Source organism: Bombus impatiens, unplaced genomic scaffold (genome assembly GCF_000188095.3).
Source record: "Bombus impatiens unplaced genomic scaffold, BIMP_2.2 scf_0080, whole genome shotgun sequence".
Taxonomy (NCBI): Eukaryota; Metazoa; Arthropoda; class Insecta; order Hymenoptera; family Apidae; genus Bombus; species Bombus impatiens.
The window spans coordinates 709,811-733,065 of record NT_176499.1 but is presented as its reverse complement, the minus strand read 5'-3'; the positions used below and the strand labels follow the sequence as shown (position 1 = coordinate 733,065).

The 23,255-nt window shown below is 32.6% G+C and overlaps 5 protein-coding genes across 22 annotated transcripts in view; 1 reads left to right on the top strand and 4 right to left on the bottom strand.

Annotated features, from left to right (window-relative positions):
* LOC100746246 (protein still life, isoforms C/SIF type 2) overlaps positions 1-11,356 on the bottom strand; it is a 29,135-nt gene extending 17,779 nt beyond the window's left edge. For 3 of the 8 annotated variants that reach the window (XM_012394279.3, XM_024372522.2, XM_012394273.3), the window contains exons 1-11: positions 11,221-11,356; positions 8,099-8,764; positions 5,073-5,257; positions 4,875-4,993; positions 4,535-4,742; positions 4,019-4,263; positions 3,225-3,783; positions 1,446-1,799; positions 1,205-1,261; positions 778-949; positions 186-413 (exon numbers count right to left, since the gene is read on the bottom strand). In XM_012394279.3, coding sequence (XP_012249702.1) covers positions 186-413; positions 778-949; positions 1,205-1,261; positions 1,446-1,799; positions 3,225-3,783; positions 4,019-4,263; positions 4,535-4,742; positions 4,875-4,993; positions 5,073-5,257; positions 8,099-8,265 — 2,294 coding nt within the window. In that variant the 5' untranslated portion in view covers positions 8,266-8,764; positions 11,221-11,356. Of the gene's footprint in view, positions 1-185; positions 414-777; positions 950-1,204; positions 1,262-1,445; positions 1,800-3,224; positions 3,784-4,018; positions 4,264-4,534; positions 4,743-4,874; positions 4,994-5,072; positions 5,258-8,098; positions 8,765-10,163; positions 10,524-11,220 lie in introns of those variants that run through there. The other 5 variants (XM_012394277.3, XM_012394278.3, XM_003485725.4 and 2 more) reach the window with 5 other exon arrangements.
* An 84-nt stretch (positions 11,357-11,440) lies between these two features.
* LOC100746563 (reticulon-4-interacting protein 1, mitochondrial) lies at positions 11,441-14,297 on the top strand. Of its 5 annotated transcripts, none has more exons than XM_033324876.1 (6): positions 11,441-11,593; positions 12,935-13,213; positions 13,306-13,515; positions 13,599-13,711; positions 13,791-14,055; positions 14,117-14,297. In XM_033324876.1, exons 2-6 carry the CDS (start codon positions 12,998-13,000, stop codon positions 14,222-14,224), a joined length of 912 nt encoding a protein of 303 aa, XP_033180767.1. In that variant the 5' UTR covers positions 11,441-11,593; positions 12,935-12,997; the 3' UTR covers positions 14,225-14,297. The 5 variants fall into 5 exon arrangements, with proteins under 5 accessions (XP_033180767.1, XP_012249710.1, XP_003485775.1 ...); XM_012394287.3 differs by lacking the exon at positions 11,441-11,593 and adding an exon at positions 12,324-12,885 and having other exon boundaries at positions 12,984-13,213; XM_003485727.4 differs by lacking the exon at positions 11,441-11,593 and adding an exon at positions 12,325-12,885 and having other exon boundaries at positions 12,981-13,213.
* Positions 14,224-15,310, bottom strand: LOC117151113 (tryptophan--tRNA ligase, mitochondrial-like). Its single transcript, XM_033324883.1, has 4 exons — positions 15,162-15,310; positions 14,962-15,066; positions 14,610-14,880; positions 14,224-14,524 (listed from the first exon to the last, which is right to left on the bottom strand). The coding sequence occupies exons 3-4, from the start codon at positions 14,831-14,833 to the stop codon at positions 14,293-14,295; spliced, it is 456 nt and encodes a 151-aa protein (XP_033180774.1). The 5' UTR covers positions 14,834-14,880; positions 14,962-15,066; positions 15,162-15,310; the 3' UTR covers positions 14,224-14,292.
* On the bottom strand, positions 14,860-15,871 carry LOC100745282 (tryptophan--tRNA ligase, mitochondrial). Its single transcript, XM_033324928.1, has 5 exons — positions 15,851-15,871; positions 15,594-15,761; positions 15,162-15,424; positions 14,954-15,083; positions 14,860-14,880 (listed from the first exon to the last, which is right to left on the bottom strand). The coding sequence occupies exons 1-5, from the start codon at positions 15,869-15,871 to the stop codon at positions 14,860-14,862; spliced, it is 603 nt and encodes a 200-aa protein (XP_033180819.1).
* On the bottom strand, positions 15,684-22,989 carry LOC100746440 (protein kinase C-binding protein 1). 7 transcript variants are annotated; one of them, XM_033324864.1, is made up of 9 exons: positions 22,785-22,988; positions 21,822-22,294; positions 21,329-21,647; positions 21,069-21,249; positions 18,987-20,975; positions 18,592-18,884; positions 17,697-17,826; positions 16,450-17,611; positions 15,684-15,761 (listed from the first exon to the last, which is right to left on the bottom strand). In XM_033324864.1, the coding sequence occupies exons 2-7, from the start codon at positions 22,247-22,249 to the stop codon at positions 17,749-17,751; spliced, it is 3,288 nt and encodes a 1,095-aa protein (XP_033180755.1). In that variant the 5' UTR covers positions 22,250-22,294; positions 22,785-22,988; the 3' UTR covers positions 15,684-15,761; positions 16,450-17,611; positions 17,697-17,748. The 7 variants fall into 7 exon arrangements, with proteins under 7 accessions (XP_033180755.1, XP_033180756.1, XP_033180754.1 ...); XM_033324865.1 differs by having other exon boundaries at positions 16,450-17,221; XM_033324863.1 differs by having other exon boundaries at positions 15,686-15,761; positions 16,450-17,221; positions 17,358-17,826.
* Positions 22,990-23,255: the final 266 nt, after the last annotated feature.

The window sequence follows — 23,255 nt, the reverse complement described above, 5'->3', positions numbered from 1 at the left end:
AAAGCAAACACACACACAAAGTGTTATATCTTAACGATTTGGCGCAAAGAGGCACGTATGTATTGTCAAAATGAATAGAATAAACGTCTTAGAATTCATATCTATTGCGTAGATTTTAATTTATGATTAGAAACATAGCTTTACAATTATATGGTTAGTTAAATGTTTTGTTGCAAATTATTCACCTTTGTTCTAAAGAATCAGTTCGATTTGATTTATATCCGCTATCGTTAAGGCTGCCCTCGTGTCTTAGCGATGGTAAGGAATCCCAAGGAGAATCTCGTTTATGTCCCACATAACTTGGATTCATAGAACTAGAAGCACCAGAGCCAAGTGTCGAACTACCAGACTGCCATCCATCAGAGTGGCGAAACCATTGTGCACGTGCAGACTCTCCAACGCAGCTGGTACATCTTAAAATTTCAGCATTTTTATGTATCTACGAGTATACTATCTTGGTTACGTTATTCATTATTTCGAAAATAATCAAAAGCAGTTAACGCGAAAACGTACATTATATATGTAGAATATATTATTAGACAATATTAATATTTAATATATATTTAAACTAATATTCTTAAATGATTATCGTCTTTTATGTTTTCTTCGGAAAAGAATTAATAAGATGACATCTATTTGCTGACAAAAGTAAATTTAAAGTAACGAAATAAAATTCTATTTCCTTAAAAGATGAAATTCTTCCAAATTTTTTACTTTTTACTGATTCTCTACTTTCTTATTAGTTTGATCATTTAAAAGACAAAAGCAACAATTTACCTAGAATTATAATCACTAAGATATCCACGATCTCGGTCAATTTCTCTGTCTCTTTTCTCCCTAATCATTTCATTACGATCGCTGTAGTAACCGTCCCTATCTTTACTATTTTGTCTTTCATTGCAATAACGGTACGATAGTGGTAACGTTGACGATTTATTGGAACCGGGACCTGTGAAAATACCGAAGAATGCGTTAGACATAGAGAAAATACATTGCTTGAAAATGAAACGATAAATTTCATGTTTGAACGAAATTTATTAATTGCCGAAAGATTTCCTCAACTTTTCATTCATTATCTTTTAATTATTAAATACGGATAAGTAATACGACAGAATCAACAAGTCGAGTAATGTGTAGTAGAGTTTGGAGTATATATGTACGAAGACTTTTAAGAGGAATAAACAAGATACTTAATAAAACTTACGTCTTCGTGAAACGTGAGGTGTACGTTGAATGTTCAACGGTATATTTTTCGCAAATTCTGCAACATTGACGCTCGGTTTAGTATAGAAAAAGGAATAGAGGAAACAAAGAAGGCATACAAAGTGAAGGTAATGAAAGGAAAGGAGAGGGAACAAATAAAAAGTGGAAAAGGAAGGAAAGAATGTATGTACATAATACAGATGAAATTTGTCGATAATTTGAGAAATAGGTTTACTACTCACCTAAATCTTCCATGCTTTGCGTTAGCAAGGCCTCAAAAGTACGTAAGCTGTAGCTTTCGGCATCCATACCCTTGGCCAAAGTGTTCCTCAGATGCATCTCATATTCGAGAAGAAGCCTACTAGTTGGACTACCAGGTGTTGATACAGATTGCATGTTTTGTTGTTGATACGCCTGACCACCATTGCAACGACGCGAACTGCAGTGAGTTGGTTGTTCCATATCCGAGTTTCCATTCGACGAACTTGGCGTGGTCGCGTAACACTGATTATCGAAGATGACATTATCCGATGGCGGCGACATATCACCTGTGCATCGATTACGTTCCGAATCTAAATAGGTCCTGGCTCTGCTGCCTACGACAAACAGGTGCTTCATGCAGGAATTGGAAACGGTGTGATGTTTGTATTCAGCTGCCGAACGTAAAGAATCGTTACTTTTTTGCGTTCACGTTCATTCGATGGTGTAAGTTGACATGCGCCATGCATCCCTGTTAATCAACTACGCACCCCTTTATTTATTTATAGAATATGCAATGCAATTTTTTTTAGCACTTAGAACAATACGATACTAGCTGAAGACTAGTACGTGTAGTTCATAGAATCAGTCGATGTCAACAGCATTCAGCTCAATTCCGCTAGTTTATTAAGATTTAATGAATTTTTTTGCGCAACACGCAACACATAACACAGTATGTAAATGTGTACGTGTGTATGTGTCGCGACCAATAAAAAGAACCGTTGTTTGGTCACTTTTACTTGTTCAAAAATTTTTACAGAGTTAATTTCTGTCAACACAATATTGCTTTTCAAACAGGGATGCTTATGTACGAATACATTTCTTTTGCCAGTTTTCTCTCCTTAAGACCCCGGTGCAAGCGAACGGTTTGCGATAACGTCACTGCCGTGGTGATTTGCCGCTGTGTTATAGAATAACATTATTCGACGGACGAAAGCGACAGCAAATTGTAGCGGCGCAGTGGTGACGTTGCCACAAACCACTCGTCTGCACCGGTCCTAAGCCTATCATTACAGTGCATGCATGTATGGCGGATTCGATACGTTAAAGCAAGCGAACATGTATGGATGTATGTTCATAACTATACATGTATATATGTAATTATGTATGTATATATATATGTAGATTCTTACGAGTGTATGCATTTCGGTTTTCAGATGTTTCATTCGTCAAAATAACGGTTCATCAAAACGCGCATCTACTGTAAACATAGTCTTATAGTATATATTATACAATAATGTTTAACAATTGCACTTGACACTATACTCTTGTTAATGAATAATCATTTACAAAAATATGGATTTTTTCAATTAAATGAAATATACATAAGTAATGCATTTAAATATAGTTATACATAATATCGTTATTTTGAGTGTGAAATAAAAATTACGCTATTAAATTAATACGCGATAGAGATACTTCTTTTCTAACAGATATATATATATGTATCCATATAAATAAATAACATGCAAACAATCCAAAGAATAGAAGTTTCATATATTCGCAATAGTAAATAAGATATTTTTTGGAAAGAAAATGATAAGATAAGAGATTGAAAGATCACCGAAATTCTAGTTTCATATTATTATAAATAATTACATACGCTCGTGCATTTATGAATGTATGTATATGTGTAAAAAGGAATTTCGTGTCCCACTAAGTTCCAAATTGTAAATGAAACGAGTTAAATAAAAAAATATAACTAAAATCCGAGAGAACAAAAGTGAAAAAAAATGCGTAAATGAAATTGTTATCGTATGTACCAGTGTACTGACGTCCCATGTCATGCACGCTCCTAGATGCCTGGAACTTGTTATTATATGGTGCTCGATATAGATGAGCACAATTTTCATTTTCAGTCTCTTGCATAACGTATTTCTGATTGTTATTGCTTGGGTGGTAATGATAATTATGATGGCTGTGCCTCTTTCTGGTCATCTCTGGGGATGTAACAGGACTATCGATACTCGACATTGGTTTCAGCATTCTTTTCAAGGTATTCGAATCTAAACTAATTCCACCGTTCTGTGCATTTTCAATTCTCATATCATCGGTACTCTTGCTTTTTGATTTCTTTCCACTGTGATTATTGTTCACTATGTTGAAGATATTGCCATTTTGTATTTCCAAGTCTGTATAATCAGCAGACTTTGTATGATGTAATTGCTCTTTTCGTAAAGATTTATTTTGTAAAGTACCACCGGCTTGTGTACCCTCTGATTTTAGCATTTCAGTACTATTTTGTTGAGTAGACGAATCTTGACTTTGCTTCTGACCTTTCTTCGGAGAAACTGCAGCGCCTTTTTCTTCCGGGCTATCGATCTGTAATTCAGATCAAGCAGAAACAACTTATTCTTCTAACTTTCTTTTATATTTCACTTACTTTTATGCTTACTCGTACATTACTTACTTACTTTCTTACTTACTTATAAGTAGTTGCTTCATTTTGTTAGTTATATTGAATCGAATGTTAACTTTAATGTATATGTATGTTACGATGTTACACATTCTATATACGTATAAGAATATACACATAGATAATGATTGTACAACTTACCTGTGATCCAACGGTGACTGTTTCGATTCCTACGTTTGCCGTCTTTGGTGTAGTTTGACAGGTTTCATTTTGTTTCTCCTTTTGCTTTGATTCGCCTGTTTTCGGTGTTTTTCCTGGCGTTACATTCGCATTGTTAACGTTGTCGTAGAGAGATGCACTGGATGTTGCTGCAGTTATTTTATCACGAGCTGGTGTCATTTCAACTTCCGTGGATCTTGCCATAGTTCGCGGAAGCGTAGAAGTGCCTGGATTATGTATAACAGAATAACAGTAAAATAAACAGAAATATATCAAACATCGTACTATCATGTAAAAAATCGGAATGCAAATTGACGTTTAAGTAGATAGCTCAGTGTCAGCATATAAATAATTAACTTAATAATCTATTAAACATGCGCGCCTCTACTTGAACACAAGTATGTTAAATTTTTCGTTCCCCTAGATTACTTGTCTATTATGCAATCTTGAAATTAATTTACGTATATATTAATATACAACTTAACAAATATATCGTACCACAAAAGCCTCGATATCTAGCTTCTTGGCTTCGAAACCTGGCAAGTTGTTCTGGGGTCATACAAGTGCATTGAGGCTCCCTGGATCTACTCGGTGATGCCGGTGTCGATAAGGGCTTTCTCCGGGTTTTGATCTTTTGTTTGTTAGGTGGCTCAAGCTTCAACGAGTAAGAAGAGGACGCTTTCCTTGAAATCTTGAACGACGGTGACTGTACGAAAAATTAACTAATGACTGTAAATGACTCGAATACCATGAAACTTAATGCCGATCCCTGTTCTTATGAAAATGTCCAAAATGATTCCATGCGTACCGCACAAAAGAACATTCGTTATAAACTTACGCAACATTCTCTGAATTGTTTAGCATCTATTGGAGAAGTAAAATTCAATCCCCACGTATCGTTGGTCATTGTATCTTTCCAGTAAACAAAACACTCTGATGCTTGTCCGATACGTGTGCCTAGAATAATATTAATTATCTTTTAATAAGTTACATTTCTGTCTATCGTCTTTCATACGATATCAAGTAATGATCTTACCTGGTTGAACTAATCGTACATCCAAAATTTTGTCCACCTGACTGTTGTATGCGGTAATATGGAAAATACATTCTGGCGAATCCTGAATGCATGTGATATTTACAGGAACTAAATCCTCGGAGACCTGCTGCCACTTTACAGTCCCTGCTCCACTGGCACTTACATGGAACACTTCGGCCCATAGTCTAAAAATTTTTATTGCTAAATTGTAATTGATCACAGTAAAAATATTTGTTGAGCGGATATATCGAACGGATATATCGAACAGATTACTACTGAAAGGAAACGAACAAAAACAATTCAAACGAACAAGATGTTTGAATATCAGTCAGCGTAGAAATATCTATTCAGCACATGGTATGACTACTATTGTAAATAACGTTCTCTATTCTCCGTCTTCCTCTTCTTCTACTTGTTCTTCTTTTTTTACCTTTTCTTCATCTTCTGCTTCACCTTTTAGCGCGTGGTAGTACATGAATAATTTACAAGGAAGAAATCAAACTAATATGTCAGGTGAATGTCGTTGACAAATTTCAACAGATCGGTTTGAATAAAGATAATCGTACAGAGTGTACATCTGTTTCGTTTCGTTAATCAATTGTTACAGAATACAGACTTACACTTCGCATTTAATCGTGAGGAAAACTCCGTTTTTTTAAATATTTGAATTTTAATATTGAATTTTGATATATAGTAGATATATGTATGTAACGCGATTGCGAAATTAGCAGCAAGCTAAAAAGTTTATACATTTCGAGTGTCGAAATACATAATATAAGACATTTTTGTGTACAAAGACAAAAATAGATGTCTATTCCGAATTCTTTCTTTCTGTCTTTTTTAAAAGGATATGTCTTAATCCTCGGTAACTACTAATTAATTAACTTTTACTAATACAATTACGGTTGAATCTCAATAAGTTGAATCTCAAGGAAAGAAACAGAATCTTTGAATTTTTCGAATAAGAAAAGTTTAACAAGCGGGAATTTAACAAACTTAAAGAAATTTCGTGCAAGGAATAATATTTTTCAAATTGTGACAATTTGAAAAAAAAGATTAATTTTCGAAGGTGAATTTTTTATTTATGAAAATAAATGATAGTTTACTTTATATTATATATAACTTGGGTGTGAGGGATACGCGCATGATGCAGAAATCTAAGACTTACAGAGATAAATTTCAAATTGTAGAGGTTGGCCTTGTTTAAATCCGAATTATACAGGTAAAATAACGCACCTAAACACGTGGCAAATAATTCGAGATAAAGTAAGTTTATATATCCAAAGCGGGTCGGAAAGCAAAGAATGAAATTGTAGTGTTATAGAAGTTTTCGCGTCCTTGAGCTTCAACTGTATTATTCAGCAGGCAATAGCAGAAACTTAATATCGTAAATAAAAGACTGTGAGGAAAATATTTATTTCCAAATAACTTTAACGCAGTCCAAGATTTAAATCGTCCCCATAATATTCTATATATCGTCCCTATAATATTCTATATATCATCCCTATATTATTCTGGAGTTGGCTATATCAATGAATGTTTCTTCTCACTTGTTACGGTTTTAATTTAGTCGTTTCCCTTTTGCTTTTCATTTCTTTTTCTTATGTTCTGAAATTAAAGAGTACAAGATGCATATTTGTATTTTCAATTCATTTTTGAAGAGACATGCATGTCAATAACGTAAATAATTAAAGTATCGGCTAATGTGCATGTTTTGTTGTATAAATTAAACTTACAACGTATCGCGATCCCACTATCATCATTTTTGTGCAGCGTTATTATGCACGATTTCTTTCTTTTGAAATAGAATGCAATAATAATTGTATCAAATATAATTGCATAAATTGCAATGTGCATGCAATACAGTCCTAAATTTAACAGATAACGTGTTACAGTCATATAAGCATGACGAAATTTAATGGATAAAGTGCAAGAAAAGATTAACTCATATAAGAGCATGTATATCCTAAAGTGAACGTGTTACTCATATTAACAGAGTATCAATAACATTTATGGTTAGAATTTTTAAATAATTCTAGAATTATATTGGTTTGAAAGTATATAATAATTTTAAGCATAATAAAACTACAGAAATGTATAACTGACCACAGCATATGATTAAACAATGTTCAAAAACGAATTATACATTTTTAAGATCTGACATAGTTGTCAAATTATTATATGTATAGCTATAAAATCCTCCAAAAGATTTATGTTACGATATTAATTTTAAATTTAATAGAAAATCATATGTTGTGCCTCCGATATTAGAAAAGATAGAAATATGATTAAGTAGAATTTCAGCTAAGACAATGGGCGATATGGCAACTAAATGACAGAAGATCAGGGATAGATAAAATAGGATATGTATCAAAAAATGAAGTCAGAATAGAGAGAAAGGAAGAGAAAGTGATTTGATGCGAAATACGTATATAGATGATTGTAAATATAGGTACATATGTGCGTGTCAGAGAGAAAATAGTAAAAAGACAAATAAACAAGAAATAAAAAGAATGGAAGCGAGCGAAGAAAAAAAAGGAAAGAGGAAAATCTCAGGTAGAACAATTTAATTAAACGCGTATTTAATCAACATTATTACAATAGATGATAGTCTTTGGGCATATTTCAAGTATCAGAGAGGAGAAAAGAGAAGATCTTCAGTTTCACGAAATATTGCGCGCTCTTATTTAAAATTCAAATTGAGGAAACAGTATGCGCATTATGGGCTAAAGGTACACGCTACTGCTACATAGATACAGCAGGGAAATAAAGATAGTGATTAGTTCTCTTAAAAAGGACAATGTAAAAGCAAACAGTTCGAATAAATATATTCTACCTGAGGAGAAAACAAGTAATAGTGCATTCGATGTAAATGTGTATGTATGTGTTATATGGGGATAATTGAGTTGGAAGCTAAATGAGAAGGAGCAATGTGTTTTCATGAGTAAGTAGCCTTCCTAAAATGTAAAGACTGATAATGGAGTCGAATGGAGTGGTTGAATGGTTGAATGGTATGGTATGCGCACCTCTTCCTTTCTCTTAAGCTTCCGCACCTGAGCAAGTGGCCAGTGTCACCCCTGCGACCTCCGCTGCCGCCCATTCCGCCCCTCGCGCCAGCCTGCCATGGTGAATCCTCGTAACGATAAGCCTTTCTGATAAGAGGAGCACAACTGCAAGACAACTTATTGCCCATTCTATTCTTGTTATTCTCTTATACCACCTGTAATCCTTCCTTCTTTCACGCAATCTTTGAATAATCAATTTACTGTTTTTTAACAACTACCACTATTTCTTCCTTCTTTGTGCTTTCCTTGTCTGTTTGTGTTTCCTTCGTTAAGATTTGATCTTAATCAACCTGTTCTGTTGTGTGCGTTTTGCAGTCAGTGGTCAACCCCTCGTTTCTTCTTATTCTTGTTGTTCCTTTTTTGCTCCCTAATTATCGATGTTTATCGGAATATCAAGATGCTGTATATTCACGTTGATTGGCTTGTCTATCGACGTTTGGCACCGTTTTCATTAATCATCGATTTAGTTGATGATAATTTTTATTTCATTCTCTTGTTCTATTCTGGGAAGCACTGTATAACAGGGACAATACCCCGCGATATGAGAAAGGATGTAGGAGAATATACCTTTATTGTCACATCATTGCAGGTGTTCAAAAGTTTATCAGCTTGCCCCTGACATAATCGCTGGAAATATAATAATTGTATCATATTAATTTAAAAATTGTCAGTGAAACAAGCAAAAAAAGAGAAGAAAAGGAGAAGATTCTGTGTCGGTCATCAGCCTCACAAGTCACCTTTAACTTTAACCTCAAGTTTATTTAATCCGATATTGTTTCTTTGGACAGTATCAGAGAGAGAGAAACAAGCTTTACATTAGAATATAGTAAAATTGCGTAATGTTACAATTCAGTTACATAATTACTAATAAGAAGAAAGCATTTGGTCAAATATCTTTAAAAATTATATGCAAAAGATGATATATTCTTTGCTTCAAATTATTTCGATACTTAAAAAAAATAATTACGATGACACAGTGTCATACGACGGCACAGACATTAGCGAGGTGAATGAAGCGGAACAAAGTGTTGCGTGGACGTGTTACGGATAATAATAGGGGTGGCGTTGCCGAGAGGGTTACTGAACCGATACAGACTTTTCACCTACATAATACGCATTACTCTGTTATACTTATATTCGTTATTTCCTGTGTGTATAAATATTGGTTTACCTCAATACTGTTCGCTATTAAAGTTATACCTACCTATTTGTAATAACAAGTAGCGCCATTTTTGCTTCAAAAACGACGAAATATCAATATACATACAAGCTTTTGGGTATTGATACAATACGACGCAATCATTTCGGCAAACAGGAATAAAAATACAGATCGCGAAATTACTAGGAACAATTAAAAGCAGCTAGGTAAATGTATCTTTAGATGAATATATTTAGTGTCTGTTAATCCGGTAAATAAGTGTTGGAACAAAATAGAATGACAATTAACGATGTGAATAAAAAGGACACTACAGCTCGAAGTAAATCTTGATTAACCATCGAAAATGCTTCTCAAAATATCATTTCGAAACTATTTAACAAAAACATTGCGCAATTAACGATAAATAGCACATGTCACTGTAACTAGTAACTAATCATGTTATCGAATAATAAAGGAAGACCGACACCGCCTAATCGAAGATATTTCACTGTGGAATTCGAGTAAACATTGCACCAGCTAGGATATCCCCATTTGCTGTTTGGTGTTTAATCAACGCCCCTCGTTCCTCAACTTTCAACAAGAAACTCTTCTATTCAAGGTCCTTTTTAGCCTTTCTCATTTTCTGAACACCCTCTGAATACACTTATCGTATGCTTTTCGTTCTTTCTCCTTTTACGATTCTCCTTCCTCGCCCTCCACCGCCCCACTCTCGCTCCCCCTCTCCCTCCTCAGTCTCTTTTTCTCACACATTTACTCTGCCCAGATAAATAAGTGTACACATATCTTCTTGTGTCCGCTCGTTTGTCGCCTACTCATTTGTACAGGTTCGTGTATTTCGACTTGATTTAACCACGAGAAAAAACTCACCATTGCATTGGCGGTATCTTCGCCACAGCGGAAGATGTCGAACACGTTCTATGTTTGACGGTAAAAGAAGATGGAAGTAGAATGACAGTGAGAAAGAAAAAAAGGGAGAAACGAATAGAGAAGGAAGGAAGAAAAGGATATATGCTGTAGTAGGAGATAGAAAGATAAACGAACGGATGAGAAGGGGTTAGGGACGGAATCAAAGAAGGGATGGGCTACCGCGATCGTAGTAGCGGGGTGTGAGATCACGGTATCCACCCTTTTCGAAAGCAAATGATTCGCAAACGATCACCTGTCAAACAATAAGCGATAGTCGACCTAACGACTGACGTCGTTCAACAGGATCTAAAACACCTGACAATTCACTGACAGACTATTTAAAATAAAAGATTACGCGTCCGAAATTTCCGGTATTTCGCGCGAAATCCTCGCGGACGGCGTAGTCATGGATACTGCAGGATCGGGTAAAAGAGGCGACTGCCCCGTTACCCACTACCCCTTCTTCTACGAATGCGCGCCCCTCGACCGAAAATGTCAATATCCTCTCTCGCTGCGCCCGCGATGCGCTCCATGTTACTCTGAACAGCCCTGTATGCGTTTTCCCATTCCCCTTCGTCCACCTCCTTTCGACCCCTACACCAGCCCTTTCCCCCTCTTCTCCCCCTGAGTTTTACTCCTACTCCTACTTCTCTGCCCACCCCTCACCTGTTCCTTCATTCTCCCGATTTTTTCCTTTCTCACCTCTTCCTCATCCCCACTTATTCTTTCTCTTTTTATCTCTCTCAGTTTACTTCTCTCTCATTATTTCTCCTTCGGACTGTATGTCGATTACGTGTCTCCCCACTTTAGTCCTATCAGCAAGTACTTAAACAGGGATGTCACACAAAGATCAAACTATTTTTACTAAAATTTCGAAAATTTACACCTTATTTCATTTCTTTTCACTCAATCAGCTTATGCACTTTTCTCTTCAAAGTCTTCACTTTTATCACCTTTATCCCCTTTTGCATTTGATCAATTATACCGAATCAATTATTTAAACTTTCGTTAAACTCACCGTGAAACAAATGCAGGGTGATCGCTGTCACCGTCGTTGTCGCCGTCGTCGTCGTCGTCGTCGTCGTCGCCGTCGTCGCCGTCGTCGTCACCGTCGTAGTCGCTGTCGTACCTCTATCCCGAGGCGTAACCATAGTGATTAGCGATCGATAACAGGCATGCGCATTGTCAAATTTACTCGTAAAACGAAAGAACCACCCTCGTTTTACTCTCTTGTACCACATGATCCACTGCTAAAAGTACCACCAAAGATTAACGAAACCACATCTTCGATCATCTATGCGCATGTAGCATAATTTATTATCATACACGGACTCGAGTATCATCGAGCCTTTCTTTTTTTTCTAATTGATTAAACGTGTTCAGTAATTAAGGTATACATATCTATATAAATAAATTTTATCCCTATTCGTATACATAGTGCGTCAACGTGCATATATAATTCAATGATATATACAGAATTTTCAAAATCATGAATGATTTTCATTTCACACACAATTCTGATATGAAACCTTCAAATATAATTATAATATATTATTATTGTTATTATTATTATTATTATTATATTGTAACATATTTAGCAATATAACAACCAAATAATGCATGTATTTCTTTTAATGTTTATTATATATAAATAAGTATTCTGTATATATCTATTATATTTAATACTTAAGAATGAAACAATGAATAATATCAATGACATTATATGGCGTTCAATTATAATTATCATTATCTTTCGCTAATTTCTTTTTTTAATATTAAATTCATAAACTTTATCTTTTATTATAACAGATTATATAATGTAATAATAACATTGATTGTGAAAATGTGTGACTATTGATGTAAATATTCTAAATGAAAAAAATATTCGTTTATACATATACATTTGTATGTACATTTTATTTGAATTTATTGCTTTTAATTCGTCAATAGAAATAGAATTTCTAATCGTGGTACATTTCAATTTAATAGATAATAATGACAAAAATACGTAAATAAGACGTTACACAAACTTAATCACGTACATATATATGTATATACATGATATATTTTACACATATATATGTACTCAAATCCATATACATATATATCAAAGTATACATATCAAAGAAAAAAAGAACAAATAAAAAAAGACACACGACATTAACGTTCAATTCATAATTCGTATTGGATACAGCTATTGGATACGCATTGAATACAGGAGAAATTAATGTTAGACAATTTTATCATGGAAAAGAACTTTAATCAAAGTCACTAAATTATCCATTTTTCTAACATCATGTGTGAATTTACATTGTTAAATTATAAAAGAAAATATTTCTAATATTGCTGCGAATTAAATTAACAGAACCTCTTGAACGTAACCTATCTTTAAATCTTACATTATTTAGTGCCCAACTGAAATCAATGTGGAAAATGTTAAAAAGAATAACGCAAAATCTAAAATCAAATATTGGAAGCATACAATCTCGTTTTCTTAGTAATGTATTAGCCAAATATAAAGAAAATGTTGAGGACAAAATGCAAGCTTGGCAAATTCACTCATACGGTGGATTGGAAGAATTAAAACTTTCAAATGTTAGGATTCCAGTGATCGCTAAACCAACAGATATTCTTGTCAAAGTTGAAGCCTCTAGCGTAAACTCCATAGATATAGCTATGACAAGTATGAATTATCTTATACTAATTGTCAGTTTCTTTTTTGTTTCTTACAGCTTAAACAATAAATATGTAGCATCATAATTGAATGTTTTATATTAGAAGGATATGGCGCAGTAATGTTAAATTTAATGAGAAAAGCTAGAAATCTTACCAGTGGACAATACGGTGAATTAGAATTGCCATTAACTCTAGGTAGAGATTTTTCTGGCATAGTAGTGTCAAAAGGACACGGTGTTGGAGATAGATTAATGTTAGGTGATGAAGTATGGGGTGTAGTTCCTGTGGAGCAACAAGGTTGTCATGCTGGTTATGTAGTTGTTGATAATAAATCGGTAAATAAAATTGGATAAGTAAATAATAAATATAAGGATACATTGCGATATAACATACAAAATATATAAATTATAGTGATGTTCATTCATAGGTCAGTCTACGACCTAGAAATTTATCATACATCGAGGCTGCCAGTATATTGTATGCTGGCCTTACAGCATGGTCTGCATTATGGATTACTGGTGCGTTGTGTTATAAAACTAGAATGGCTACAAGAAGAAATAATAGAGTCCTAGTAATAGGTGGTTCAGGAGGAGTAGGAACTATAGCAGTACAACTTCTAAAGGCTTGGAATATGCATGTAATACAAATTGATATTGTCATTTGTGATACAAGTAAGAATTATTGTTTTTATGTATTATAAGACATATTAAAATGATTCAGGTCATTACTACATGCAGTAGTGATGCTGTAAATATGGTACAAAAGCTTGGACCTGATGTTGTAATTGATTATAAATTAGATGGTGCTGATTCAAGAATTATTGCAGAGGGGCCGTATGTAATTCAGTCATTAATTTATCCTACGTTAAAGAATGTCTATTTTTGATATAAATTTTATTAATTTCCAATTCAGCTATAATATAATTTTGGATTGCGCTAATCAAGGGGCAGATCAAATACGATTAAGGGGTTACCCCCATAGTACTTATATAACTTTGAATTCTCCAGTACTAAAAAATACCGATCAACATGGATTGATTGTGGGTACAGTGAAGAATATAGGAGAGCTGGTAAAATATAATATTCCAATCGAAAATAAAAGTACAGTGAAATGGGGATTTTTTATTCCTTCTGCAGCAGGAATTAAAACACTTAAAGAATTTGTCGAAAGTGGAAAGGTATATACACACACATATATCATCATAATATAGTATACCAATATCTTCTTACTTTGCACAGGTGGTTCCTGTGGTTAAGAAAGTCTACCAATTTCAAGATTTACCATTAGCTTATGATAGAGTAACTCAAGGTCATTTACGAGGTAAATTGGTTATTGATATGAGATAGTATCATCAATGCAATAGTAATTATTAAATAAGTATACATCTTATTTTTAAATAAATGTTCAGTTTACATTATATATTGTGTATTGTATTTTGTACTGATTTATTTTCATGAAGAATGTCATTTTTAAAACCGATTTTATTTTGAACTTCACACCAACAATCACTAGCTATATCTGTTGCCCTTTCTGTACCGCTTTTCAAAATTTCTTGCAAATAAACTGGTTCCTTAATTAATCTTGAAAAATTTTCACGAATAGGAGTCAATTTTTCTATAACTAAATCCGCTACCACTAATTTATATCTGCAATACACAAATAGATAAATGAAAAATAACTTAAATACATAGCGAGCAAAGATAAAAAAACTTAATATCTTAATTTACATACTTTCCAGTATCTAGTTCTTCTACTTCAGAACATATTTGATTTGGTGATTTTCCACTAAGCATGGAATGAATAAGAACTAAATTTGCAACACCAGGCCGTGTTTCTGGTTCATAAGTTACTTTCGATATACAATCAGTAACTGCCTTCTTTATTTTTGTTGCCAATACTTCTGGCTTATCTAGTATATCTAATCTGCTCTTTAGATTTTGGTCAGATTTTGACATTTTCTTTGAAGGGTCACGAAGAGATTTTATACGTTGACTTGCATTTTCTGCAACATATGCATTCTATTAGCAATAAATATATCATAAAATATATAGTTTATTTATCTTTAAATAAATAACATTTTTACCATTAACTAAAGAATGAGGCACAGGAAAAGTATTTCCAAATCTTTTATTGAATTTAATGGCTAACTCTTGTGCGAATTGAATGTGCTGAACTTGATCTTGTCCAACTGGAACATGTGTTGCTCTATAATATGCATTGTTTTTTTTACTAAATTATAGTTTCAATTAATACAATATATTAATGTATCCTGGGGATACCTACTTATACAGCAATATATCAGCACTTTGTAGAACAGGATAAATATATAAACTTAGAGGGACATTTTTTAATGTCTGACTTTTCTCTTTGAATTGAGGTAAGCGAGCTAGTCTTGCTAAAGTTGTTAGACACCCCAAAATCCAGGACAGTTGTGCGTGTGTATCCACAGTAGATTGTTGAAATAATATGCTCTTATTTGGATCAATACCGCATGCTAGTAATGTTGCCGTGATTTTAAATATGTTATCATTTAAATCCTTTGGATCCTATAATGTTTATTCTTAATTAACTTGTACTCATATTTCTTTTCTTTTCATTTTAACGAAACCAAAACTTCGTTTTTTATAAACAGATATATATTTAATAAATAGAATAGATATAGTTCTTTGAGTATGTTACCATTAAATACAGAACATAAATTCAATAAATCTTTACATGCGGTAAAGTAGTAGAGTGCATATCTGCAATGCTCCAAATAACATTTTCTCCGCTATCTTGTAACTGTACCCATTTTTGTATAGCTCCAAGATAATTTCCCAAATGCAAGTTTCCAGTTGGTTGAATTCCCGAAAATATTCTCTTTGGATAGTCACTTTTGGAAACCTATAATTAATTTTGTGATATATATGAAATCTATATATATTATATATGTGTGCGTGTGTTACACAATTTTTAACATAATTAAAATTAACCTTTTGACTGTATTCTTTCATAGTTATGCATTTGAAAGTATTTCTTCGACGCGTGATAACGTTTTTCAATCTCGTGAACATTTTTTATCCATTCAGCACCGCTGTAGTTATAAAATCAAAACTTATAAAATCAAAATCAAAGTTATAAAATCAGATATTAAATACTTGTTTTGAATTTATCGTAACAACCATCTAGTATCAAATTAAATACGATACACATTTTACTATTAGAGTTGAGATTTTGTGACATTAGAAACCTCAAAACTTGGAAACCTGGAACTTTGTACTATTTTTATGATCTGAAACTTAATTGATACAATTCTACAAATAAATAATTTATAGTCTATTTTCTAGACAAAATTTATTAAAATATTAATTTCTAACAGAATAGGTACTCCTCAGAAAAGGAGGAAAAAGATAAGCATTCCAGATTTTGATAGCTTCGAAGCTTTATAAAGTCTTGTCTTCAGATACAAGTTCTGTGAATATAAAAATTAGATTTCGTCTGATCTTTAGTTTTTATTCATATTCTTATATGTACATATTACATATATACTACATCTATGATACAATCACTGATCATTAGACATAGCTCTTACCATTGACTAAAAACAATATAGGTGTAACACTAAACGGAACTTTGTGTCTCACATTTTGTAATATCGACCTGATAAAAAATCGGAGTGTTTCTTATGTCCTCTAGATTTACTACAGAGGAAACAGGAATTATGTATATTTAACTCGAGAAGTTAAACCTGTTAAACATGTAAACTATAAACGTAAGCAATAAGGGGAAGCAATTGATGAACTTCTTAATAATTCATAGGAGAAAATTACTACATTAATTATGGTTGAAATTAAAATCAAATTTTTTTAAATTATGAAGAACGCAATTGCAATACGAATATTATATGTATATGAATATAGTTACTTATATATATAAAAAATTAAATACTATTAAAAATGGATGGGAGACTATGTAAGGGAGGAAGACATTATATTGTATGTATATGGAATATAACCAATAAGAGTCTTCTTCTGTCGAATTCACAATGGATTCTGAAACAAACTCAAACCACAAAAAATTTAGTACGATCCTATGAGATATGTAATTAATTACCAATAGAAGAGATTTAAACATCATTTCATCGTATTTGTGTATCTTTTCCTTTTTAATGATTTCTTTTAATTCATATATTACACTTTTGGACCATTAACGCTGATATGTATTGTAGAGGTTATCAAAAATTCATAGGTATAATTGATACTTCTTAGAAGTTGATAAATTTGCAAATACTTATTTATTTATAGTATTTTAAACGATATACGAGGAAAAGTTTAGATATGGCAAACTCTCCAACTTTGCGTTATCTGAAACATAAAAACACTCTCCCTGGAGAATCTGACTATGAAACAAAAACTGTGAGAATACTTAGAGAACAGAAAAGTACAGAAGAACGCGATATTTAATTATTGAAAATTTTGGAGTGAAATAAATAACTATTACCTGGTATTATATACATAAGTAAATTGGGTACACATACATATGTAGTTTTTATAAAGGTAGACGGGCATCTTCCTCATTGTTTTTAAAAATGTAATGGGCAAAAGCTATTTATATCATACTGTACATAACATTTTCATTTATTTTTCTATTTTTTATACAAAACAAGTATAGATCGTGTGTGCAAAATGAAATACAAATATGATTTACTTTTTTTCATCAATATTTTTGTCACTTAAAAATTTTCACCTTTTAAGCTGTAATATAATTGCACTGAACGACTTTTTTCTTTATTTTTTTTTATTATATAAGAAGTGTCCATTTATATTAAAGTATACGTACGCTATGATGAATTTCCATTACCTTCAGTTTCAGAACAACACAAAGATAAAAATCACGATATCTCATGCTGTTTGTCATAAGGCAGTTCGTATGTCTTATTAGTAAGTCTGTTTATTTTGATATTATGATTCTGAAAAATATAGATAAATTTGTTGAAACATTACATAAAGATAAGAATAACAATGTAATTCAAAATTGTCATATAATTGTCTAATTATCAAATAATTGAATTATCGAGAAAATCTAGAAAAACAGTGGTAACAAAAATATGAAGGGTCGAAAGACATATTCAGTGTAAGTTGAAATATTAATAGTGTATCTTCAGTTGAAATATTAATCTTAATTTTAATTTCTATTTTAATTAAAATATAAAATATAAAAGTAAAATCAAAATTGTTATTCCTATATAGAATAATTATTGGAGCAGGCATTGCTCCTTAAATACGTATTCTTTATTTTAAGTTATTTGCATTTTTACATTACAAAAAGTTTATATATAAAGTACTAGTTTGTTTTAACTTTACAACAATAACACTTACATATAAATACAAGTTACGATGAGCTACATAATAAAAAATACAATGATATTGCTAAAGCTTAGTGTTAATTCAGTATAAACTCAATTGAACCACCCCTATTATCCTAACAGAAATAAGGGGATCGATCAGTTTGTGGCTTCGATTATCTAATCGTAACGGGAATTTACGACTCCCTTTGACGTGCTTTCTCGCGATCGCGTCTCTCCGCGAATGGTCGAATAAACACTTAGAGAACAAGTATTTATAATTTACGAAACTTCTGGCTTCAATTACAGAGACTTACACTAAAGTATGCTCTAGGCCCTCCACATGTTTGATGCCACATGCTGTGCATTTATTATAAGTCTGGGCATCACCTGTTGCTGATTTGAATTTGCAGTAGAACTAGTAATAATAGTAGTGAACGAAGGTTGTTGAGCGCATGTTCTCATATGCACTGACCAATGTGATTGTTGGCAAGGATAATCACAGTATGCAGTATTCCAACAGCAGTAAAATAATGCTTCTCTGCCACACATTGCACACCATTGTTTACGTTTGATTTCTTCGATACAACGTAACATCCCCTCTTCGGCTTCTCTACGAGTTTCCTCGACAGCACGTAATCGTTCAGCTTCTAGGCTTGCCTTCATTTCTCTTAATATTCTGTCTGTAATAAAAAAATATTTGCGAAATGTATATGTAACCTTCGTAAACAGACATAATAACATGTAAAATAAAATGACGCACGAAGCGTCCTGCAAAGACATACCAGTGTTGTGTTTTAATTCTGTTAATTGTTGTTGGTGTTGCCACCTCATTCGTTCTATCTGTAATCTTAAAAAATGGACTGACGCTTGATGATTTTCGGACATATTACGATTTTCACAATTTTGATTCTCATACGCTGCTTCCTTATATGCCTCTTCCATTAATTTAGCCATTTTTGTGGCTAAATCTTGAGCATCATGATATAAACGGGCACTAATAGGACCTGCTTCTGGGGGCAACATTTGGTACTCGACACAATTTTCAGCCTGATGAGTAGACGTATGAACAGTAGACTCGATCGGACTGGATAATGTATTTATCGATGAAGGAGAAATATGTTGCGGGTAATTACGAGGTTTATTAGGAAATGATTTTCTAGCTCTATTTTCCTTTACTTGTTGATCTTTTATTCTCAACGAATCTCTGAAAATTTGTTGTACGTGAGCCGAAATATTGCCCTTTTTTTCATTCTCGGTAGTTTCCTCAGTACACTTTTTCGTGATATTAGATTTATCATCATTTGCTACGAAAAGTAACCCGACAGGTTGATCTGTAGTATTTCTTCTGTTAATGTCAATATCGCCATTAATATCAACATCAAGTGATGTTTTATTAGTTTGTACTGAAATGGACGATGTTGTTAAATTACTATTATTATCACTTTTAGAGCCTTCTTTCAACGTCATTGAATCATTCTGACGTTTAATCAAAATTTTCGATTCTACCATATTTTGATTTTGTTCCGTTGTAATAAATTTTAAAGCTTTCTCAGCGTTCATTTTATCGACTATTCTAGTCTTTGGCTTGTATACTTTTTCTGTGTTTTCATGGTTTCTAAAATTATTCTTCTGTAAATTTACATTTTGGCCGACATTTCTTTTAATAATGTTCACTTTAAAGGGAATTCGTTTTTTGGATATGTGAATGTCTTTTGCTATATGCTTTTTCGGGGATTTTATCTCTTGTTGTAATGAATTCTCCAAGGATTTTGCATTATTGTTTGTTGCATTTTCTGGATTAATATCTTGTTTCAATATTGTAGAATTTGGTGCTTTCGTGTCATATTTTATTGGATTACTGATACATTTCTCATCATTTGCACTATTTGTATTAGTTTTACTTGTACTTGGCGTATTTATATCTTCTTTCATCACCACTTTGAACTTTGCTGACATATTCTTCTCTGATTGCATATTCACTTTCCTTTTTCTTTCTCTTGGTTCATTTAAATTATTAGTTGTAATCGTAACCGTTTCGGTTTTGTGAAAGTTATCAGATTCTTGTTCTGCTTTAAATGATTTATTTTCAATTTTGCTTCCTTTGTTAGTTACGTTAAACTCATTTGATATTTTATTTTCAGTATCGGAATTGTCTGCTTTTTCCGAGTTTGTTTGCAAATTATTTTTTACATGAACCCGCTTTTTAAGAAGCGGCGTCTTTTTGGGAAGCAAGAGTTGCGGTGATGTACAGTTATTAGAATGAAGAGGATCATAATTTGGTAACAGTAATTTTATTTGCATTGGATCATGCGGATTATATTGCACTTTGGGAGGCGCAAATGTAAATTGGCCAAACACAAGTTCTAGCTTGCGACAGTGACGAGTAATTTCCCTAACACACTCTACCATATCTAATTTTCTCTTCCTCGGTAATGGAGCAGGTGGGTTTTCGGAATATAGATACAAATCTCGCGGAGGAACCCATGCTCGATCGTGTTCCCCAAAAAATCGTACATCAATGAAACCTTGAGAATTGATTCGAGGCATAGCTTTAGCAGGCCAAAATGGAAAGCCTTTCAACTTCGCCCACACAAGTGGATGAGGACGACGACAGGGTTCAATAAACCATGCTGGTTGTGGTCTTGGTAAGTTTCTGCCATGAGCATAACAATCAGGGCATGCTTCAATTTCTGATACTTCCTGACGTGCCAATTTAATAATCTGTTTCGCGGCATTCGTTAATTTAGATGTATCTGTGTATACACCACCACCTGTATAATTTAATTTAAATAAAACCCATTTAAGTATAATTTTTCTAATGTACTTAATTCTAATATAATATTAATTTATGTTTACACACATACATGTGTTGAATACAATACAATTGTGTTGTATCCACTTGGCATCAGCCATGAATGCGTCTGTACTACCATATAATTTAGCCCGAACATTCGATTCTAAAAGGCTCAGATCCATTGGCTTTACCACATAATCTAAATAATTTGGAGCCTCAGAAAGTTCCACTGGTTTCCAAAATGGTTCTGACTATGACCAAAATACTTGAATTCAATTTTACTAGAATAATACAATAATAATTTAATATAAATAGAAAATTGATACATACACCGGGATATTCTCTCATTCTGTCGACTACATGTTTCAGTAATAAACATAATTGGTCAACAGATAGTTGTGCCATAGCTGTAGAACGTGTTTCTGCATTCTCTGCCTGTAAAATAGCTGCACATTCCCCACATATCCAATTTTGAATAATCGACTGTTGCATTCCTATACATTTTCGATGCCATGATCTAGGGCAAGCACTACAATGTGCTTCTACAGATTCCTTGTGACATCGCCAACAAAATTTATCATTTGTATTTCTCCTTTTTCGCTTATTTCTCAAATAATTTTCATCTAAGGAAACATCCGTCTCTTGTATACTGAAAGAATAAATTTAGTTTCTAGTTTATTTTATTTTGTGAAATATTAATTTTGGCGAAATATTTAGAATCCTAATTCCTAGCACTATGTCCTTACACAGACTCACATTTGTAAGTAAAATAAAATAAAATGAAAAATGTTGAACAGTAAAAATAAACATTGTCTATGCTTACCTAACATTTCGTCGTGTCCTTTTTAAATTATTTCCACTTTTAAACACAGTTTCTTTTACATTTTCATTTTTACTTGACTTAAAGTCATTGTCAGAAACAGAAGAAATTGTATCCAACTTCCCTGTATTCTGCCTACGTTCTATTTTATTTATATTACATTTTACTTCTTTCTTAATGTTTTCTAAAATGATCACTTCCTCATTTTTACTTTCCTTTTGATCAGAATTTGTAATATCCTGTGCATCTTTAATGTTGTCCTTTGTATCCGCAATGGCAACTTTATTTGTTTCCTTGTTAATGTTATCAATTAGATTATGTCCTTTTTGGACATTTGCTGATTGTGAATTTTCTTCTTGTGATTCATTTGTAATTGAATTTTGTAGATACGAGGAACCTGTAAGATCTTTCTGCGCCTCTACCGATGTCATTTTGATGTCATTTTATTGCATGCATTTAGTTGAATATATGTTTACCTAAACACAATGTTGAAAACAACATAATTGTTCTTCTCCAGATATAAAAGATTATTTATATATTTAAAAGGAAAGTTCTTCAAGTTCAATATATGTAATATTGAAGAAATATACAAGAAATATATATATTCAGTAGATAAGTTAGAATTCTTAAGAAACTTTAAGAAATAGAATAAGGGACAAACATAGAAATAAGCTTTGTGAAATAAGCTTAATGAAAAATATTTACCAATGTTTTGTTTTATGTTCGATCAAAGTACTTTAATAATCTTTTAATTGTTAAATTAATAGATAAAAATGTCTTTGTCTACTTATTCCTATAGTTTTTAGTTTAGTACAAAATAAATAGGAATAACAAATGTTGTTCCAATAATATTATTATATTGCATATTGATTAACAACAATATGATAGAACACATAATAATAGTAAGGTGAACATAGGAGATTTTAAAATATATCCACTACTATAATATGCAGATAAAACAATTACCATCTGTATAGAATTTATATAGGAATCCGAAAATAAAATTAATAAAGTTATTTTCAATGATTTCTGTAACTTTTAAAATGTATCCAACAGGTCAAGTAAATCACTTTCTATATAAATCCCAAACAACAAGGAAAGCGAAATATACCACTCACTAACACGACATTGCATCAAAAGCATGAACATTCTTTCTCCCCTCCAATGTCCAGGATCCTTACTACCAGTGCCTCCATCCCTCGGTAATGTTTGTAATTAATTACAAAAAGCGCAACATGATATTTGAAATTTACAGCACAGACGAACACATCGGATCATAGAGATATAAAGATAGAGTGTGTAAGTAAGCTGAAAAAGTGACATAGGAATAGAAAGAGAACGCTACTTATGTCTTTTTCTAATAACGCACGCATATTACATATTTGTATAATAAATATATCATAAATATATCAACGAGTCACGTCAGTGTACATGCCT

Excerpts from the sequence above, each read along its gene's own strand:
- LOC100745282 (XM_033324928.1), bottom strand. The coding sequence starts at position 15,871 with ATGAAAGAATACAGTCAAAAG. Across the intron at positions 15,425-15,593 it reads ACTCTACTACTTTACCGCAT|GATCCAAAGGATTTAAATGA; the intron begins GTAAAGATTTAT and ends TAAACATTATAG. Across the intron at positions 15,084-15,161 it reads GCTGATATATTGCTGTATAA|AGCAACACATGTTCCAGTTG; the intron begins GTAGGTATCCCC and ends TGCATATTATAG.
- LOC100746440 (XM_033324864.1), bottom strand. The coding sequence starts at position 22,249 with ATGACATCGGTAGAGGCGCAGAAAGATCTTACAGGTTCCTCGTATCTA. Across the intron at positions 21,250-21,328 it reads GAATGAGAGAATATCCCGGT|TCAGAACCATTTTGGAAACC; the intron begins GTATGTATCAAT and ends TTTTGGTCATAG. Across the intron at positions 17,827-18,591 it reads CAAATTCAAATCAGCAACAG|AATCATAATATCAAAATAAA; the intron begins GTGATGCCCAGA and ends TATATTTTTCAG.
- LOC100746563 (XM_003485727.4), top strand. The coding sequence starts at position 12,627 with ATGTGGAAAATGTTAAAAAGAATAACGCAAAATCTAAAATCAAATATT. Across the intron at positions 13,516-13,598 it reads TAAAGGCTTGGAATATGCAT|GTCATTACTACATGCAGTAG; the intron begins GTAATACAAATT and ends AAAATGATTCAG. Across the intron at positions 13,712-13,790 it reads AGAATTATTGCAGAGGGGCC|CTATAATATAATTTTGGATT; the intron begins GTATGTAATTCA and ends TTTCCAATTCAG.
- LOC117151113 (XM_033324883.1), bottom strand. The coding sequence starts at position 14,833 with ATGTCAAAATCTGACCAAAATCTAAAGAGCAGATTAGATATACTAGAT. Across the intron at positions 14,525-14,609 it reads GAAGAACTAGATACTGGAAA|ATATAAATTAGTGGTAGCGG; the intron begins GTATGTAAATTA and ends TGTGTATTGCAG.